Source organism: Acanthopagrus latus, chromosome 12, assembly GCF_904848185.1.
Source record: "Acanthopagrus latus isolate v.2019 chromosome 12, fAcaLat1.1, whole genome shotgun sequence".
Lineage (NCBI taxonomy): Eukaryota > Metazoa > Chordata > Actinopteri > Spariformes > Sparidae > Acanthopagrus > Acanthopagrus latus.
The window spans coordinates 8,576,391-8,594,093 of record NC_051050.1 but is presented as its reverse complement, the minus strand read 5'-3'; the positions used below and the strand labels follow the sequence as shown (position 1 = coordinate 8,594,093).

General features: G+C 41.5%; 1 protein-coding gene across 1 annotated transcript in view; it reads left to right on the top strand.

The window, feature by feature from the left end:
- musk (muscle, skeletal, receptor tyrosine kinase) overlaps positions 1 to 17,703 on the top strand; it is a 32,634-nt gene that overhangs the window by 3,413 nt on the left and 11,518 nt on the right. The window contains exons 2-12 of the mRNA XM_037116279.1: positions 3,381 to 3,507; positions 4,528 to 4,679; positions 4,841 to 4,968; positions 5,243 to 5,384; positions 5,803 to 5,927; positions 9,340 to 9,499; positions 9,999 to 10,005; positions 11,291 to 11,554; positions 11,650 to 11,843; positions 13,026 to 13,049; positions 13,184 to 13,272. Coding sequence (XP_036972174.1) covers positions 3,381 to 3,507; positions 4,528 to 4,679; positions 4,841 to 4,968; positions 5,243 to 5,384; positions 5,803 to 5,927; positions 9,340 to 9,499; positions 9,999 to 10,005; positions 11,291 to 11,554; positions 11,650 to 11,843; positions 13,026 to 13,049; positions 13,184 to 13,272 — 1,412 coding nt within the window. The remainder of the gene's footprint in view (positions 1 to 3,380; positions 3,508 to 4,527; positions 4,680 to 4,840; positions 4,969 to 5,242; positions 5,385 to 5,802; positions 5,928 to 9,339; positions 9,500 to 9,998; positions 10,006 to 11,290; positions 11,555 to 11,649; positions 11,844 to 13,025; positions 13,050 to 13,183; positions 13,273 to 17,703) is intronic.

Below are 17,703 nucleotides of genomic sequence, written 5' to 3'. Positions count from 1 at the left end.
CAGTTGGCAGCTACTCTGCTACCCCCTGTTGGTTTTGAGTATGAATTTGACAGGTGGCCAATGTATACATATTGCACCTTTAATGTTAAATATTCTGTACCAGGAACAGTTTTAACCACTTGTGTATTCAAAGGCAGCATAATGAGTTAAAGAGGGCGTTTTTATTGCTGCTCAGCATCTGTGTGACAACAGATGACATCTTCAAACAACGAATGACTCCCTTTGACGACATCCGATCCCTTGACATGCCACGAGTACAATACCATTTTGTGTTTGCTCTTGTTTGACCACACTGAATGTATCAGGCAAAAGAACTTGGTGAACTATCTGGTTTGCATGAAAGAGTCGGGGAGAAGAGAGGATTCAACTCAAAGCACGGAAAAAACCTAGAGGATAAACTCCAAATCAAAGCAAACACCAAAGAAACCAAAGGATGTTGTAAGTTACAGGCTCCGAAGTAGGCCACTGTTCTGGGAAATAAATTCAGTTGTACAGTTGAATAAGATCTAATGGATACCGGAGGAAACAATAAAACATGGAGAAGATGCAAGTAAGACAGAGGGAGAAAGATTAATCCAATGGTCCAAAACAACATAAACAAGAATGACATCGAATGTGTAGTAAACAACACCGTAAGAGCAAAATTGGCAGGTTTATACAAAATAAAAGTAAAAATAACTTTCAGCTCTACCCTGCGCACCATCAGCTTTATATTTTCATGCTCTCGAGGGGACGCACACAAAGAGTGATAATGCGAGGCACTTGTGCAGATTAAGAACTTTTTTCTAATATATACAGTCGAGGCCAGATGTGACTCTGAGCACTGTATCACTTCTGCTGTCCAAGCAGCATTTCATAACAAGGACCCCTCGCAAGGTCAAATCCACCGAGGCTCTCTTTTGCTCTAAATAATGATTCATGTGGTTAAACATGAGCCACAGCAAAACCTCGTCTCTTCAGTTGTCATCCATCCCTTCAGACATAACACTGGCAAAAGTATGAGTAACACGGTGAAGAAAAAAAAAGACACATTCAGCACCAAAACCACTCAAAAACCCTCTGTACCTTAGTGATGCTCTATACAAATACACGTAACAACACTATCAAATTTCTGTATTCAAAAGTTTCTAAGGGGAAGCACTTCCTGACTGTGTCACATTCGGAAATTTTTTTTTGCTGAAACATAAAGAAGAGTCGCGGGTCAAAGCCAGCAGCACCGTGAGCAGCCCAGAATAAAAAGTTGACATTTCACATTCCTGTAAACAAAGAATATGTTAAATTTGAACATTTTGTGAACAAGGTTTCTACAGTATGTGTCATCTCATCTTTGGATTATGTGTGTATGAACTTACTAACATGTCGGGTAGATGGGATGATGGCGGTGGCATGATGGCAAGACCATTGTTCAAGATGTTTCAACACTGGTAATCGTTTAACCCCTAAATGTGCAAAACCAGCTATGTGTAATAAGACATCGGGACAATTTTCAGATATGCATGTTTGTGGCACTAAAAAATGATCTTACTCTGTCCTAACCAAGTGGTTTTTGTGCCTAAACCTAACCAGACCATAAGCGCAGCATTGTCATACATAAAACTGGAAATTGGGAGTTTCCAGATAATTTTGGTTCGCAGAAATGTACTGTACACGTGCCAGCATTTATTTTGGTACAGCAGTGGTGCAAAATGCTAATACTCAGTTACAGTTGAGCAATTACAATAGCTTTGCAAGTATTTGGTAAATACATCACAATGTTGGATGGGGTAATGAAATGGATCCTTGGGGGGAAATCATTTTGTCCTTGTTGAGACATTTCACAAAAAACCCCACAAACTTGAACGATCACCAACATCATCGGTATCCATGGTTGCCAAATAACTGAATAGATATTTCAGTGAAGTGGTGGACTGCCTGACCAACACACGGACCAGTGTTGCCATCTATAGAGTCCTGCTGCCTGCTGCCATGCTAAAAATACAATTTTAAACTGCATTCAGGACATGACGTAATAAAACAGGTACTGAGATATTTAACCTTGCTCTGACCTTGGCTAAAATTGCATCCCAGTGTTTAAAACTGAGGTTTAACCTCTTGTCAGGGTTTGATTCACAGTAGCCTTCTCTCCATGAGTCAAACAGCAGCAGTGACCTGGGGCCGGGGGTTTTAGGCAGAGGCGCTGTTGTGAAATCTTCATTTCTCAAGAGACGAAACAAGCATAATGCCCTTCAAACTCTGTCCTTTAAAACCCATCCCCTGTTCTTTCCCTTTTCCCCTCTCCTCTGTTTTCTGTTCCTCCCGTTCCTCTCCTCAGTTCAGGCAAAGTTTAAAGCAACCCTAAAGTCTCTGATGTGAATCCACATATAAACATTGGCTGCCTCACTCCTGTCCTACCGCTATCTCCTTTCCATCGCTTTTCCCTTTCAGCATGTCTTTTGTATTTGTTTTTACTCCCCCTTTCATTTCGCCCACCTCACTATATTCACCCGGAGTAAAGAAAAATAAATACATATCAGACTGCATTACTAATACTGAGCTGCATTCCCTTTTCACTCTTGTCCCATTTTTCTGAGAGTGAACAGCCTTTCTCCTACAAAACTCCCTCTCGCCATCTAAACTCACTAAAAGCATGAAATGAGAATTGCTCACATCTTTTTCTCTACGTTCACCTGGTTTATATCATGGAATAAAACAAACAAACAGGTGGTTCCAATAGTTTGTATATTCAGCATACACAGAGCTGGCAGTTTACCTGCTTTCATTTTAACAAAGACCATCTGGTGAAATAAGATAGTGGAGAACAGTGTGTGCACCGGGGAGTCTCTCCTTGAACCTTAAATTAAAATGTACTCGCTGTAAACTTCACATCAAGTTCGACTCACTGTTGTTCCATCGCCGTCACCCCCCTCCCCCTTCGCAATACTTTATGTAAAGTTGCAAAATCCAAAATTGCCTCAGATGTAATCGCATGAATAAACACACTCCCATCAAAGTCGCCCTCCTTCTGCTCTACTGGGGTCAGAGCTGCAACAAACCACAGAACCTCTGATCTGGTCCCGTTGGTCAACAGTCATAGCTGGACTGCTGAGTGACTCAAACAGATGACTCTGTCTCGAGCAGGAATGCCGAGAATGTCAGATCATTTGGCCGAGAAGATGCAGCTGTTTACACTTCCCTGTGGTGCATCATTAGGACACAACATGAACAATTTTCAAACTTATCTCCCAAAGCTGTAACATTAGCAATCACGCTTCACAGCTAATTCCGTCCTTCCTTCAATCAGAAGATCTATTATGATGCTAATGTTCTGTCTGGCTGTCTATCTTTTCAAATACTGCAATGGATGTCTTGTTTTGTAACGTCCCAGTGTGCTCTGCCAACAGCACCCCGTATCATCACCTTATTAGAGACTGTGGATGTACTGCTGGATCACAATGCCACCTTCATCTGTGAGGTGGAGTCCCGCCCCACCGCTGAAATCACTTGGACCAAGAACAACCACCAAATAATGTGAGTTTACACCTGTAAACATCTTTCAGCTAACTGTTAAGGAATTTAGGCGACCACGATTCAAATGAAAAAATCTGAACTACTTGTTTTAATCATTATTTTATATTATGGCCAATTCCCTTCCACAAGATTTTCAAGGTTTCTGGAGTTTACTGTACTTTTTGTTAGTTTTATATTGATGAAGTTTGAGTTTCTTTTGCTGGTGTTTCCTCCTTTGTCTCCTCCACCATATTGGCAGGTTTAAACATGTCAGAGCTAGCTGCTAAGCTTTAGGCTAACCTTAAAATGTGTAAATAGCTGCAACAATATTTTCATGACAAGACTATGGTTATGATGCAGTAATAAAACATCAGTAACCATAGCTGCTAAGTATGGCCTTAGATGGCTAACGAGGCAAAACTGATTTGATTCCTGTGACATTAGCTCTGATTTTGGCTATCAACAAGCTAACTTTTTAGACATTTTTAGAAATGTTTGCAAGGTCATCATTAGCTTAAAAACAGTATAAACAACATATCAGTAACACTGCTAAATGCAAGGCTAACATTACATTATGTTAGCCTTGCCAACATTATCAGCACAACAGGGCTAATAAGCTAAAATTACTCAAAACCTGTACGTACCAAAAGCCTCTTACTCAGGAAATCACACGGCTACAGCTAAATGATAACAGTCGGTGAAATTATGAAAAGTTGGTTAAATTGGCAGTTTAGTTTAGCCAGCTAAAGGCTAAGACTGAAATGTTTTTTGAATGTTAGTAAGGTGACCATCAACATCAAAAAGCTGTTACTAACACTGTATTAAAACAGCTAATGCCAAGACTAACAGAGCTGGCAAAATTATAGGCTAACATGACCTAGTAAGTTAATAACAAATCTATAATACAAATACTGCCAAATGCAAAACATTATACACATAGCCTACATCAAACATTCAAACATATATGGATTGTTGGTGTTTAACAAGACACTTAACAAGTTAGGTATGTTAACCATCAGACTCTTCTTTGCTCACCACCAGGTACTATGACCCACGGTACATTACCAGAGAGCAGGGACAGATGTTAATCATCCCTCATGTAAGAGAGTTAGACAATGGAGAGTACTGCTGCATTGCCAGTAACGGCATCGGAGAGCCGGCCAAGAGCTGTGGAGCGTTGCAGCTAAAGATGAGTACGTCTGCTTTCTGTCTAAGGTTGTCTTGATCTTGAGTCCAGATATATTTTTTGTCCTTTAAATTGCAGCAATTCCATTAAGAACAAAGCACTACAGTAGTATAAAGACAAAAGACTAAACCTGTTTTGTCTCCCTTGTTTTGTCTGTTTTCCCATCAGAGCCACAAATCAAACGCCATCCTACCAATTTAACCCTTCTGGTAGAATCCAAAGCAGTGCTGCCCTGCGTTACCCTCGGCAACCCCAAGCCAGATGTCACCTGGCTCAAGGATGATGAGCTTATCAAAGTATTTTCTATTTTCTGTCTTTTCTTTTTTTTTTAAAAAAAAACTTTGATTTACAACTACAGGAAGTTTTTCTGTCTGACAAGTACTGGTAATGGATGCAGACTACAGAAAACATCCAGATTGTGTATTAATTATCATAGAATAGCCCAAACGCTTTTGTCTTCGTTTTTTCAAGGTATAACAATGTAAAAAAAAAAAAAAAAAGAAGAAGAAGAAGAAATGAAAAAAAAAATGAGTTAAACCAAAGAAATAACAAATCATTTCATCTTCCCAGTTCAGTGACCGTGTTACGATTCTTGACTATGGTGCACTGAAGATCCATAACATACAGAAGGAGGATGCCGGCCAGTATCGCTGTGTGGCCAGGAATAGCTTTGGTTTGGCCTTTTCAAAGCCTGTCACCATAGAGGTACAGGGTATGTATTTAAACTTGGTTTCACTTTCTATGCTTAGTATATCCTGTATACTTAAAATATAATTTTTCAGTTACAGTATGTTTGTTCATGTGTCTAAACTGTGTGACTGTACGTGTCTTTGTGTGTGTGTGTGTGTGTGTGTGTGTGTTTGTGTGTGCGGATGTGTATTCTTGACATTGTGGAGACATAAATCTGTTAAACAGTCACATTGTGGGGACCCACTTTCCTTATAGGGGACAAAAACGTCCCCGTAATGTAAATCACTCAATTTTAAGGTGAAGACTTGGTTTAAGGTTAGGTTTAGGTTAAAGTTAGGGTTTGGCAAAGTGGTGGTTGTAGTAAGTTTCCATGAAATGAATGTGTTGTAAGTAATGTATCCAAAAGTGATGTGAAGACGACCGTGTATGTGTGTGCTCAGCTCCAGCGCGAATCCTGCGGGTTCCCAAGGAGAAGAGGGTGGCGTATGGCAGCCAGATTTCACTGGAGTGCAACGCCACTGGAAATCCAATCCCCACCATCACCTGGCTGGAAAATGGGAATACTGTGAGTGCTCAGGCTTGGAGTGTGTTTGTATGTCCAAGAGCATGTTTGGGGGTTTGGTGAGTTTCTAAATGGTCCTTGACTGATGCTGATTGAGTTAAATTCATTGTAAATGTGCCCCTGTCAAGGTCAAAAAGTGTCTTAACCGCATGTAACGAGAAACTAAAGCTCACAGCAACACTTTTGCAATCAAAACATTGTTTATGACGATGGCTCCATGCATCCAACTATCCATATCCAGGCGATGACCCTTCGGCTTCTCACAAATGATTGTGATCTCTCCAGGAATATTCTTGTCTCCTTCACAGTGGTCGAGTTTGGCTCAAATGTCACCCACCGCAGCCTGCAATAGAGAAAATGTATTGCATGGCTGACATTTCGACACATTGTCAGCTGCAGAGCTTTACATAATAGGAAAGCTGTGACAATAACAGTGTAGATAAGGAGGAAAGCCAACATGTATATGACGGTTTATTTATAAAAAGCCTTTGTCTTTGTAGAGATCTGAGATTAAACGATATAGAAGTGCCCCAAAAGCATACAGTTGTGCTAGCCACTATAGTTAGTAGACTAACTGCTAATACATGTAACCTGCATTAGCATTGTCTACATAAATTAGCAGTAAACAGCTGCCTTGCTGGCTGACTAATCCAAAGAACAGACAGAAGGCTAAACACAGACCAGCTTCATGTGTACATACTGACCGGCGTACATTCTTCATGCTATTCATGTGGCTTGATCAACAGATCAATTAAGATCTTAATGCAGAATTAGTTCACAGTAATATAAGTCATGAGCATGAGCATGGGGCAAAAAAGGAAACCGGTACACTAGGAACATAAATCCACACACATACACTACACTGTAATGCAAACATACAAGAAATTACCCAGCTTATCCCTCGCTGTCCGTCTCCCTGACATACATATACAGACTTAACGCAGCACTCGGAGATTGGCTGCGGGATCAGTGGTATAAACACCAAAGGAATTCCCATTATAGTGACAGGGGATTGAAGAGATTGCCTTCCATTTAGCCAGCGATACACAGTGTTATCAGCTGCAATTGGCTTGTCTTTTTAAGGGAGCGTGCACAAAGCCTCTAACGGCCGACTGTGATCCGGAGACTCTGGCTAGATTGTCCAACGGCCCAGTCTCACAACAGGGCTTATAGAGGGAGAAAAAGTCCATTTCCAACAGATTTTGTGACCCAGAATGACAAAGAATCAGTTTTTATAAGTCTAATATCTAGTGAGTATGTTCTAATATTTGGATAGACAGCATACAGTTGGCAGCACTCTGGATATATGATGCCCATATTTGTTGGGAGAATGCATTCAACAAGCAGTCACTATTAAAAACTTCACCTCCAAAGGAGGCAATTTATAATAAGTTGCCACTGCTCAAAGGTAACTCAAAAAAATTGTATCACCACAGTACCTTCTAACTGCTGCTAACTGTAGCTGCAGTTAGCTCAGTTAGCCATGCAGCTACCAGGCCAGGTGAGCTTTGAGTGGTATTACATGAAAAGATCAGGCCAGGACTAGCTGGTTAGCATGCAGACTTCTTTATAGCTATATATTAGTGCAACCCAACACATAGACATCTTTGACATAATGTCAAAACTGCTTTTTTTGAATGTTTAAGACAGAAATTCATAATTCAACTTGAGGAATATCTACAATTAAATTCGAATTTTAACTATTCAAAATGCAATTGCTGATGTCCTCATTTGCTCGTAATGTTGCAGATTAAATGTTGAAAGGAATCGCAATTTTAACTGATCCTGGTAGAAACCTGCATAAAATTATACCTCATATAACTGGCTACTTAACTGTTTTATGAGTTGTGTTTTTTTTCAAATCATGAACAAGACCACCTTAAGAGTATTAAGCAGGACTGGCAGCAGACATTTTTTATGCGTGCCACCGCGGGCAGACATACACCACATACTGTCTGGGTATTTAATAGTCTTGGGTGCTAGCTACAATGTGATTACAGGCCCATAATGCCTGTAAATACTGTGTGTGTGTGAGTGTGTGTGTACCGATTAAAATGACTGTGTGAGCTGCTTTTGCTGGCAGCTTGTTAAGGTCATTAATTTCAGCGGGGCTGGATCGAGCCCGTCCTAAAAACAGGCGGTGTCAGACGCAACTTCAAATATAGACACGTTGCACATCAGCACGTTGACTCGGCCGCTCACACACCCACTGCTGGCCCTCACATATATCACTTATAAATGTGAGTGTGAATACAGGAACGTAAAACAACAAATACATTTGATATGGCCACATCAGCCCTGTGTGAATAACAGGGCATATTTAAATCCACTAAATCATCACAAGTGGTTATATTACACAGTGTATGTACTCCAACTATCAACTCAACACCCTAGACACTGTTTATTTCCAGCATGTGAATATTTTATACATTAAATCTTGAGGCAAATATTTGTACTTTTATGAAGGAACTTTCCCCTTGTGCTGACAACTCAGTTTTGCGCCAGCATCTCGTCAGGTGTTGGATTAAATGGACACTCGATCTCAGACGGTGAAGCTCTGTTGCTCTCAGTGAAACACACAATCTTCCTGATCGATGAATGCTGCCTGATAACAGAGGACAACAGCAATTTATTTTGAGATGTTCCACCAAATCTCAGCCGCTTACCTGGAAGTGCAAACTAGCTTCAGCTACAGGCCCTGACGATAAGGGGTCTGTTTTCAGTTATGCTACCCTACCTCCATGGAATCCTACAGGTCACAGGGTGTTATCTTTTGAGAAATTTGGGAGATGGCTTGATGGTTCATGATCTATGATGGTCTTAAATAAATAAGGCATCATTTTGACCTGATAAGGCAAGTGTGTTTTTAACGCTGCACTTTATCATTTTTAGTTAGAACAACTGGTCACATGATGTGTGGCTTTGCTGCAGTACAACTCTGATTTGTTATTGCACACGTATTTCTGTTTTTATTCAGTCTGGATGAGTGTTTCCAGTAGTAACAGGCTATTGTTTTCATCAGAAGAGCTCATATCCAAATGATAACAGCTGATCCAACTCCAGATGGAGGTCTTTGTTGCGTGTCATACCCCACTTCTTCACCTCACACTCTTAAAGGTATTCACATGTCCCATGAATGTCTTGAACAAAGAATTAAGCTCTGGAAAACCCACTGCAGACCAACTTCCCAGCAAATAGCAAATACTAAGTCTTGTTTGGATCTTTTTTGTCACTTTTCCTTTATTTTTGACCTTGAATTACTACGAGTAGGCTGCGCAGTTAAATGTTTTCTTAATGGTTATTATCTTTAATGAAGGGATGCATCATTTTCATGTATAAGGAAATATGGGGTGTATATCTGTTAGTGTCAAACGTGCTTGCACGATGACATACTTCTGCCCCTTTTTTTTCCCAGATCTCAGGTGCATCGGTCGAGGAGACTTTGATGGGAGAAGTGATCCTGTCTGTTCTTAAAGTCACGGTGAACAAGCCGGCCCTGTACACATGTCTGGCCTCCAACAGGCACAGTGCCGGAGCCAACACCGTCAAGGCGACCGCCAGAGTCACTGTCGCAGGTACAGGACACTTGACACTAAATCTTTGCACATCACAACATGTCAAATAGATACTTATAGCTCTCAGGTCTGAGTGTGTTAGGACGCTGTTACCGTTTGGTCTTGAGTTATGTTAGCTGCCACTGAGTTGTGCTTTCTGTGGCTTCAGCTGTCTGCTGCCCTCCCATTTGGTTGATACCTCAGCCACACAACCCCCCACACACACACCCCATGACTGCAGTCACCTAAAAAAACACACACACACGCACACACACACACACACACACACACACACACCCTCTCGGACCACACACACTGTCCCTCCACCTGGTTGACCCTCAGTATCCTCACAGATAGCTATGAGTCGGTGAGAGAAGCACCATGGTCGCTTTTCTCTTCCTACTGAGGCTAATTTTTGTCTTTTCTCCCTCGGTCATCCGTCTGCCTCCTCTCCTCTCTTCTGTCCTCCTGCTTCTGTTTCTCCAACCATCGTCTTCGGGATATTGCCATTTCCCCATAGAGTGGAGGTAAGAGAAATGCTCTGTGTGCCATCTTTCATGCGTTTGTAAAACTGGCGACAATATGCACTTTTGCTCCGTCAGTGAACCTCCGATGCCAAAAGAGAGCTTGTCTCTCAGTCACCAGTGTGGCATGTGTTGAGTTTTTAACTTTGCTGAACTGCAACACAACCCCAGTCACTGCATCTGGACTATGTAACTGCAAAGAAAGAGCTCAAGAGAGGGGGGGAAAGGTAGAAGAGAGAGAAAATGTTTGCCTTGGGATTGCCTGGTGAGGATGGAAGGATGGAAAGAGACAGCACACTTCAGGTTGTAGACAGACAAAAGCATCAGGCTCAGTGGTTAGATTTCACATGATCTGCCAACTCGTGACCACATCTGGACCGTCATATTTATAGGATGCAGACGCAGCGGAGAGAGCCACGTTGAAAAAGTGAAAATAAGGACGACAGGGTGGGATGACAGGGCTGAAAGATTTACAGTCAGCAGCGGGTCCGATGGTTTGACTCGAGCTCCTCTGAAGCACCAATCTCCCCGAGAGGCGACATCTGGAGTGTGTTGCAGTGCACAGACAGGCAGAGAGGAACACGGAGAGGAGTGAGGGATGTCAGCCAGACGGGTAGAGAGAAAGACCATTAATGCGAGGCCGAGGAAGAAAGTTTGGAGGACAAACAGACGTCAGAGCTGAAAAAAACAAGCGTCCAGACAGAGTGGGAAACATATGCCAGATTATGTTTGTGTTTACGACAGATCGAGACTCTAGAGGCAGCATAGACGTCCAACAGGCAAACAGGCATGTCATTTCATATGAACCTAGATGACTCTGGATGAGTATATACAAGTACAGTAGACCATTTCGTCGTAGCTGTTTTGGTGCAAACCCCCCGACGGAGGTTCGCTAAGCCAAAGCAGTAAAAGAGCAGTTGCTGTAGGGATCAGCAGTCGCCACCTGTTTCTTACTGTATTTCTTTGTAAAATACACATCCTAAGAAATTACAACTGGGTCCAGGCCATTGCTTAACTCACAAATTTATCTCAAGCAGTGTTACCATTAATTTCTCAATAATCAATTAGTTGTTTGGTCTAGAAAATGTCAGAAAACTGTCGAAAATTCCGATTTGTGTTTTCCTGACGTGACACATATGTTCAGATTTCTCATAAGGTAGCAAGGAAACTAGAAAATATCTAAATTTGAAAATAACTGCTTAATAAAATAGGTTAACCTGTTAAGTGATTTATTTAATAGATTATAGCTTTAAATTGCTGGTATTCATGTGCGTCTTCTTCCCCGCAGACTCTACAAGGGTGTCGCCGGCTACTGCAGCGCGTACCGTGGAGATGTGTGCCGCAACATCCTGCGAGACGACCTGCTGGTTTTCTTTAACTCCTCCCTCTCGGACCCCGAGGACATGCAGGAGTACCTGGTTCAGAGCTGGTGGACGGAGCTGGAGGGACTCAGCGCGCTGTGCAACCCTGCAGTACGCTCGCTGCTCTGCCATTCGTCCTTCCCCGACTGCAATCCATCAGGTTTAGGACCGGCACCTAAACCTGTCTGCAGGTAGCTCACGGGTCCCTGCTCTTTAGTCGCTAGTTCACTTTGTTAGTGAAGAATGTGAATGAATGGAAGCGTAATGTTTTTTTTCTTTACAACAGAGAGCACTGCCTTGCAGTGAAGGAGCTGTACTGCCATAAGGAGTGGTTGGTACTCGAGGGAAGTAGTTCAGTTCAGCCTGGTCTCTTCAGCTCCGTCCCCGGGTCCCACAGTCCCTCTTCACTGCTGCCAAACTGTCAGCTCCTACCGAGTCTTAGCGCAGACCCTGACGCTTGTACACATGTGCCTTTTGTAGGTAAGATATTACCTAAGTGAGAAAATGTAAAGTGTGTTTCAAGAACCATTCTACACTGAATTAGAAGTACAGATATTTCTGTAAAAAAAAAAAAAAAAAAAAAAAAGACAGGTAAGTGTCATAAAGTGTGACGTTCAATTCCATCCACTGCCATTTCGGTGCAGAGCTAATTGAGCCTCACGTCATATTAACACAATTCAAAGACCATGAATCTTAAAGGTAGAATCAGTAGGTTTTGTCCGAGCTGTTGATTACTGGGTTTTGTTTCGTCAAATACGACAGATTACATCAAAATGTACAGGTAGTCAGTTACTGAACACAGTGGCAACTCTCACGGTTAGCATAATCAGCTGCGTTGAATCGAATCTGAAATCTTTTGGGTTACTTCAAAATAAAACTGAAATCACGTTATATTAAAAAATACAAACATAGCCAAACAAATTACGGTAAGTTAGATTGACTTTTGTATTTCTCTTTAAACACCTCAAAACATTTCCAGTAGTGGTTAAATGCATTTTACATATTCAATATTTACTGTTGGTCAGATCAGATGACCCGAACTGTACCAACAGCTAGAAACTTGGGATTGTATTGTATTATTTAAAAAAGTTCCCTAATTTTAAAATTGCCATATTTTGACGTAATCACGAATATAATTAGTAATCCTTGACAATTTAACTGTAATCTAATTGAGCTATTTTTCCAAATAATACTCTATTATATGTTACCCTTTCTAGCGACCTGACAGTTGACAGTATGCAGTGTTGCAACGCAGAAATACGACTCGTTTCTGGAATCTGCTGAATCTAAGATTTGTTAAATCTGTCCGGCAGAAACAGTTTGAGCCCGGCATAATAGCAGAGAGGAAATGGAGCGTTATGTAAAAGAAAAGCGGGAGTTGGCAGGGCTCACTTACACATATGCTCAGGGCCAAATAAAGCCTGGCCTGCTAGACTGATACTGATGAGGTCATTAAGAGGGTCCGATAGCTGAGCCAAAACATACAGCTGCAGGTGTGTGTCTCGTGTGTGTGTGTTTGTGGTGTATATGTATGTGTTCAAAAAGTCTCCCTGCATGGTTTGTGTATGCTGTGTAGAATAATCTTAAGTATTCAGATTACTTAATAGCTGTGCTTCCTCTAAATTTCAAAGTGTTTAATGTTTTTTTTCCCTTACATTTCAGACATCAAAAGAGATCAAATTACAAGTGAGTATGGACACACACAGCCCAACACAAAGGCATCAACTCTAAATCTCACGCAAAAATGAATGAATTATGAATTGAAGCAAATAATAATGATAATTTATTAATCCTGTATCCATTCTGTCCATTATCAACAGCGACGTGTTACAATGACAGAGGCCGTTTCTACCAAGGCAGCATGAATGTGACGAGGTCTGGGATCCCGTGTCAGCCGTGGAGCCAACAGGTAACGTGGTTTGCGTGTAGAATATGTACATTTCACTGAAAAGACCACGTGTAAAGAGGACATGGGAGAAGTTTTAAATCCCCAAAAGCCACAACATTTAACTGAATTTATCAAATAATTGCGATATTAGGAATTATTTCTTTTGTCAATTACAATTACTGTAAAGATTGAAAAAGTTGAAAAAATAGGAGGTAATTGCTGAACAGCTGTTGAAAGCGAGAACAACAACACAACTAATGGCCGTTTTTTTTATAAATGTCTCGGTTTTCTAGTAAATGATTAAAGTGTGACTGATATTTTGTGCGTGGATGTTCAGTTTTATATCAAACATTCCTGACCTCTAACCAAAAACAGAAACACACACACACACACACACACACATACAGACACACACACACACTCCCTGTGGCCCAAAAGTCTCTTTATGTTTTTATTGCTTTGCTCAGTGAGAGGGTCTGTTAGGGTGAACTGTTACTACTCTCCTGTGCAGTGTGTGTGTGCGTGTGTGTGTTTGCCAGGTCAGCAGAGAGGGAGGGGCTCATCGTGTCACATCCTGCCTCTGGAAGCAATTAGTTTTCACACGCATACGCTGCGCAGACTCACACATACACACACTCCAACATGTTACACTTGCTCACACACATGGAGGCGTATGTGAAATTGGGAGAACGTTCGCTCCCTAATGCGCCGTCCGTCCTCTCTTTTTCTCTCCACACAATGTTGGCAAACGCTTTTAGTTTTAATATAATTAGCGTTTTTTCTTCCTCACACACGCCCCAAACCATGTGCACATCAGAGCAAACATTTTGAAAAACATGTCGACTGCATATTGTGTCCGACTTACAAAAATGTGCACACTTGTAAACACTTTGGTTTGGTTTCCCACACTGGGAGGACTGCGAACTCATGACTTCTTCTTCTTCAAAAAAAAAATACGACATGATTTACTGCCCCCACTGGTTGACACTGGCCAGAGCTGCAGTTGTGGATGTGTCTGTGAGAACACACATGTTGGCAGTGTACATATGTGCTTTGATGAATATTTTGGCACTCTAACGGCACAGGTGCACATTATTGTGATCCAGAATGTAAACTGCACTACCTCAAAATATCATAGCGCACTCGGAACAACACAATAGCCATTAAGAGCACTACTCTGTATGGAATTTGATGGTGGTTTCTTGTTGCACCTTCCCTAAAGCCAAAAACACAAGAGTAAGGGTGTTCAGAGTGGTTAACTCTGTTTGTCTGCTGCTAAGCTGAGAACGTAAGACGGTCTGGCTCGCTAGCGACCGTACATTGAGTGGTTGTTTGCACTGAGGTAGGCTACAAGCATTAGCATATCCAGCTAACCTAACCTAGCCAGTGGCATTTAAAACTGTGCCATTTTGTGGGGTCATGTTTAAACAAATCCACTTTGTAGCTAGTCTTGTAGCAGAATGTAAGGCTCTATTAGCACGATATAACTGGTATAGCTATCGACTGTATATTTCGGACCCCTTCACTGGATTCTCGTATCAAAAATAACAAATTAAGTCCACCAAAGCCAGTATGTATTTTCAACTGAATTAAGAAGCTAGTGTTAGCTTGGGGTGCGTTTGTAAATCCAGTCTCACACTCACCCTAGGCCTAGGCTACACCAAAATGAGTAATGTAAAGTAATGTCAAATCATGCTCTTTCAAATCAACAAATGGGTCACTCGGGTCAGTTTGCAGCGCAAGATAATACTTGATGATTAACATCAATATAAGACAGTAACGCCATGTTTAGCCGAAGGTTTCTCCATTTATCTGTAATGTTAGCCCACAACTCGATCCAAACAAACTAGGTTTATGTGCCTCCTCATCTCATTTCACTGAAAAAGGCCAAATGAATATTAACATGGTGGAAATGAGAAGCCTCCTGAAATCGAGGACCCATTGTGGAAAAAAGTACCACGAATTTTGAGTGATAAAACAGCCATGTGAGAATAAAATGGTTGTTTTTGTACAGCTTAAATAGAGGCTCAAATTGGAATTAAATACCGATATAATATAATGTGATAATTCAATTTAAACCCATAAGCGTCCTTGTATATATAGTATACCGTACAGTATGTTATATAGGGGGCTGTGTGGCTTACGGTGCTGAAGGGGTGCCATGCTGTCAAAGAGTTTTGGTCCATATGAAGGTCAGGATTTAGAGTTAAAGGCAATGAGATTGTATCGTGGGCTGCTTCCAGGAAGAGACTGGAATTTTGCGATATAACGTGCTGGCCAAACATAAGTTAAGAGGAAGGCAGTTAAAGGCAAGGGGATCATGTTGATGATTACGCTTAAGTTCCTAACCAGCATCTAAGCTTTCATTTCCTTTCATAAGTACTGTATAAAAAAAGAAAAAAAGATTGGGATTGCCAACTTTAGACTTCAGCTGGGAGAGAGATTTGTTCCTGGGGTGGGTTGTTATTTAACAGGCCTTGACTGCAAAGCATAGTCAGAGGTGGGTAGGTGAACATCCTGTATGACTTTGTGTTTTGACATATAGTCTTCATATAAGCATCTCTTGAATTAATTCCAAAATCACTGATCCATGCTGATCTCTATAATAAGTGACGGTGGATTTACAGTTGAAGGTACACTGTAGCTTTCACCTTCCTACCTGGTCCATTAGAGTAACGGGAGGAGCAGCTGTTCCCAATATTTTGAACCGTCAGCGTCGTTTTCTTTCGCGTCCCACAACACAAGATTATTCATCGACAGGTCATTCCAAAGTCATACTTTACCCTTTATGCATCAGATAGCAGATGTCTTCAAGTAAATGTTCCTAACAGCAGGTATAAAACATTCTGCACATATGAGTCCTTCAGGAAACGAGCACCGAACTCTAATGTTCCACATGTCATACGCTACCCTCCGTTGTAAAATAACATTTATGTTCGGCACATACCCACATATGTGTGTCATCGAGTTACAAGCACACATGTCTTGTGCATAGAGTGAGTTGTGTCCTTTTTTTTTTTAAATTGCTGAGTCATGCAGAAATACTGCAGCCAAACTTTGATGAAGTGTTGTAACTGCTGTGAACACACTGCAAATGAATGAAACATGTTTGGTGAGTCAGCTTCTGCATGTCATAATAAAACCGAATAAATGAAGTGACCACCAATTATTGGCTAACGTAAAATACTGACTTAAATTATTCTAAGATTTGCTTTTATGCATCTTGAATCACTGTTAGGATATTATTCATCGCCAGTTTAATATCGCGGCTACTGTGATGTAATACGTATTGGTTAAAATGGCCCACGGAACTAAATACCAACCCCTCCCTTCAGGCCGCCCTCCTGTAGCTCTGGCCAGCAGGGTATTAGCAGCTAGTTTGCTACATTTAACCAGCTCTCTTAGCTTTATTAGTCTATTGGATGCATAAATAAACAGCCCCGTTCAATGCCAAAAAGCCACAGTCCTGTAAATACCTCATAAACTTACCTCATTCTGAAAAAGCCTACTCTTCATTGCCGTTGGGTGTGTGTTTTGTGCTGCTGTGTGCTCTGTGCTAATGTTAGCCACTGAAAGAGGCCTTTGCTGCTCTTTGATTTGGCCCAGGGGGAGGGTACTTAGTTCTACTGAGGTAGGTGGCTGCTGGCATTGTTATAATGAACGTAAACAACAGACATGGTTGTCAGTACTCACCGTCAGTACTCAAGCTAGCACATTAGTATTGGGACATTTTGGCTTCACTTTACTGTGTTGTTATGACACTGGCTCGCTAATATCTTTAGCACTATACACACTGTTGTAGGGCCTCGACAATGTCCTCAGGAAGGAAGCTGGTGCATGACTGGATGATTAGAGTTTTGGATCCTGGAGACTACTGTCCACATCCCATCTCCTCTAAACAGTTAATGTTGGGTCTGTTTCACCATGACCATAGTCTTTACTTAATTTAAACCAAGTGGTTTAAGTTTTTTTGGATTGTGGGCTGTTCTGGCAGCACCGATATACACATATCACATTCCCAACAGGTGTGTGGGATCAGCAAATGCACTTTGGTTTATTTCAAGTAGCAATGACAAATTACCCATCTCGTCGTTTAGGTATGATGACTTGCTGTTTTAAGCATTCACGGCACCAGTGGGAAATCAACCCTGTGAGCACTTTACTTCACACTTTCAGCTCCAGCAGCACATGTGTTGAACCCGGCCTTCTCAGCTCATGACTTCACATCTCATGGGATAGGTTGGACCACTGCTCTTTTGATGACTAAAGCTCACGACACATGAAGATACCAGATGTTCAGTGTTTGTGTTGGCACTTTAGATTGCAGAAACAACCATGCAACCCCCAGTGTCTCCCGCCGTAGTACATTTTACACCCTCTGCGGCTATTAAACTGTAACTTTACCTTCGACCTTGAACGGTGTCTTTCAAATGTGTTAAGTGATTTGTAAAG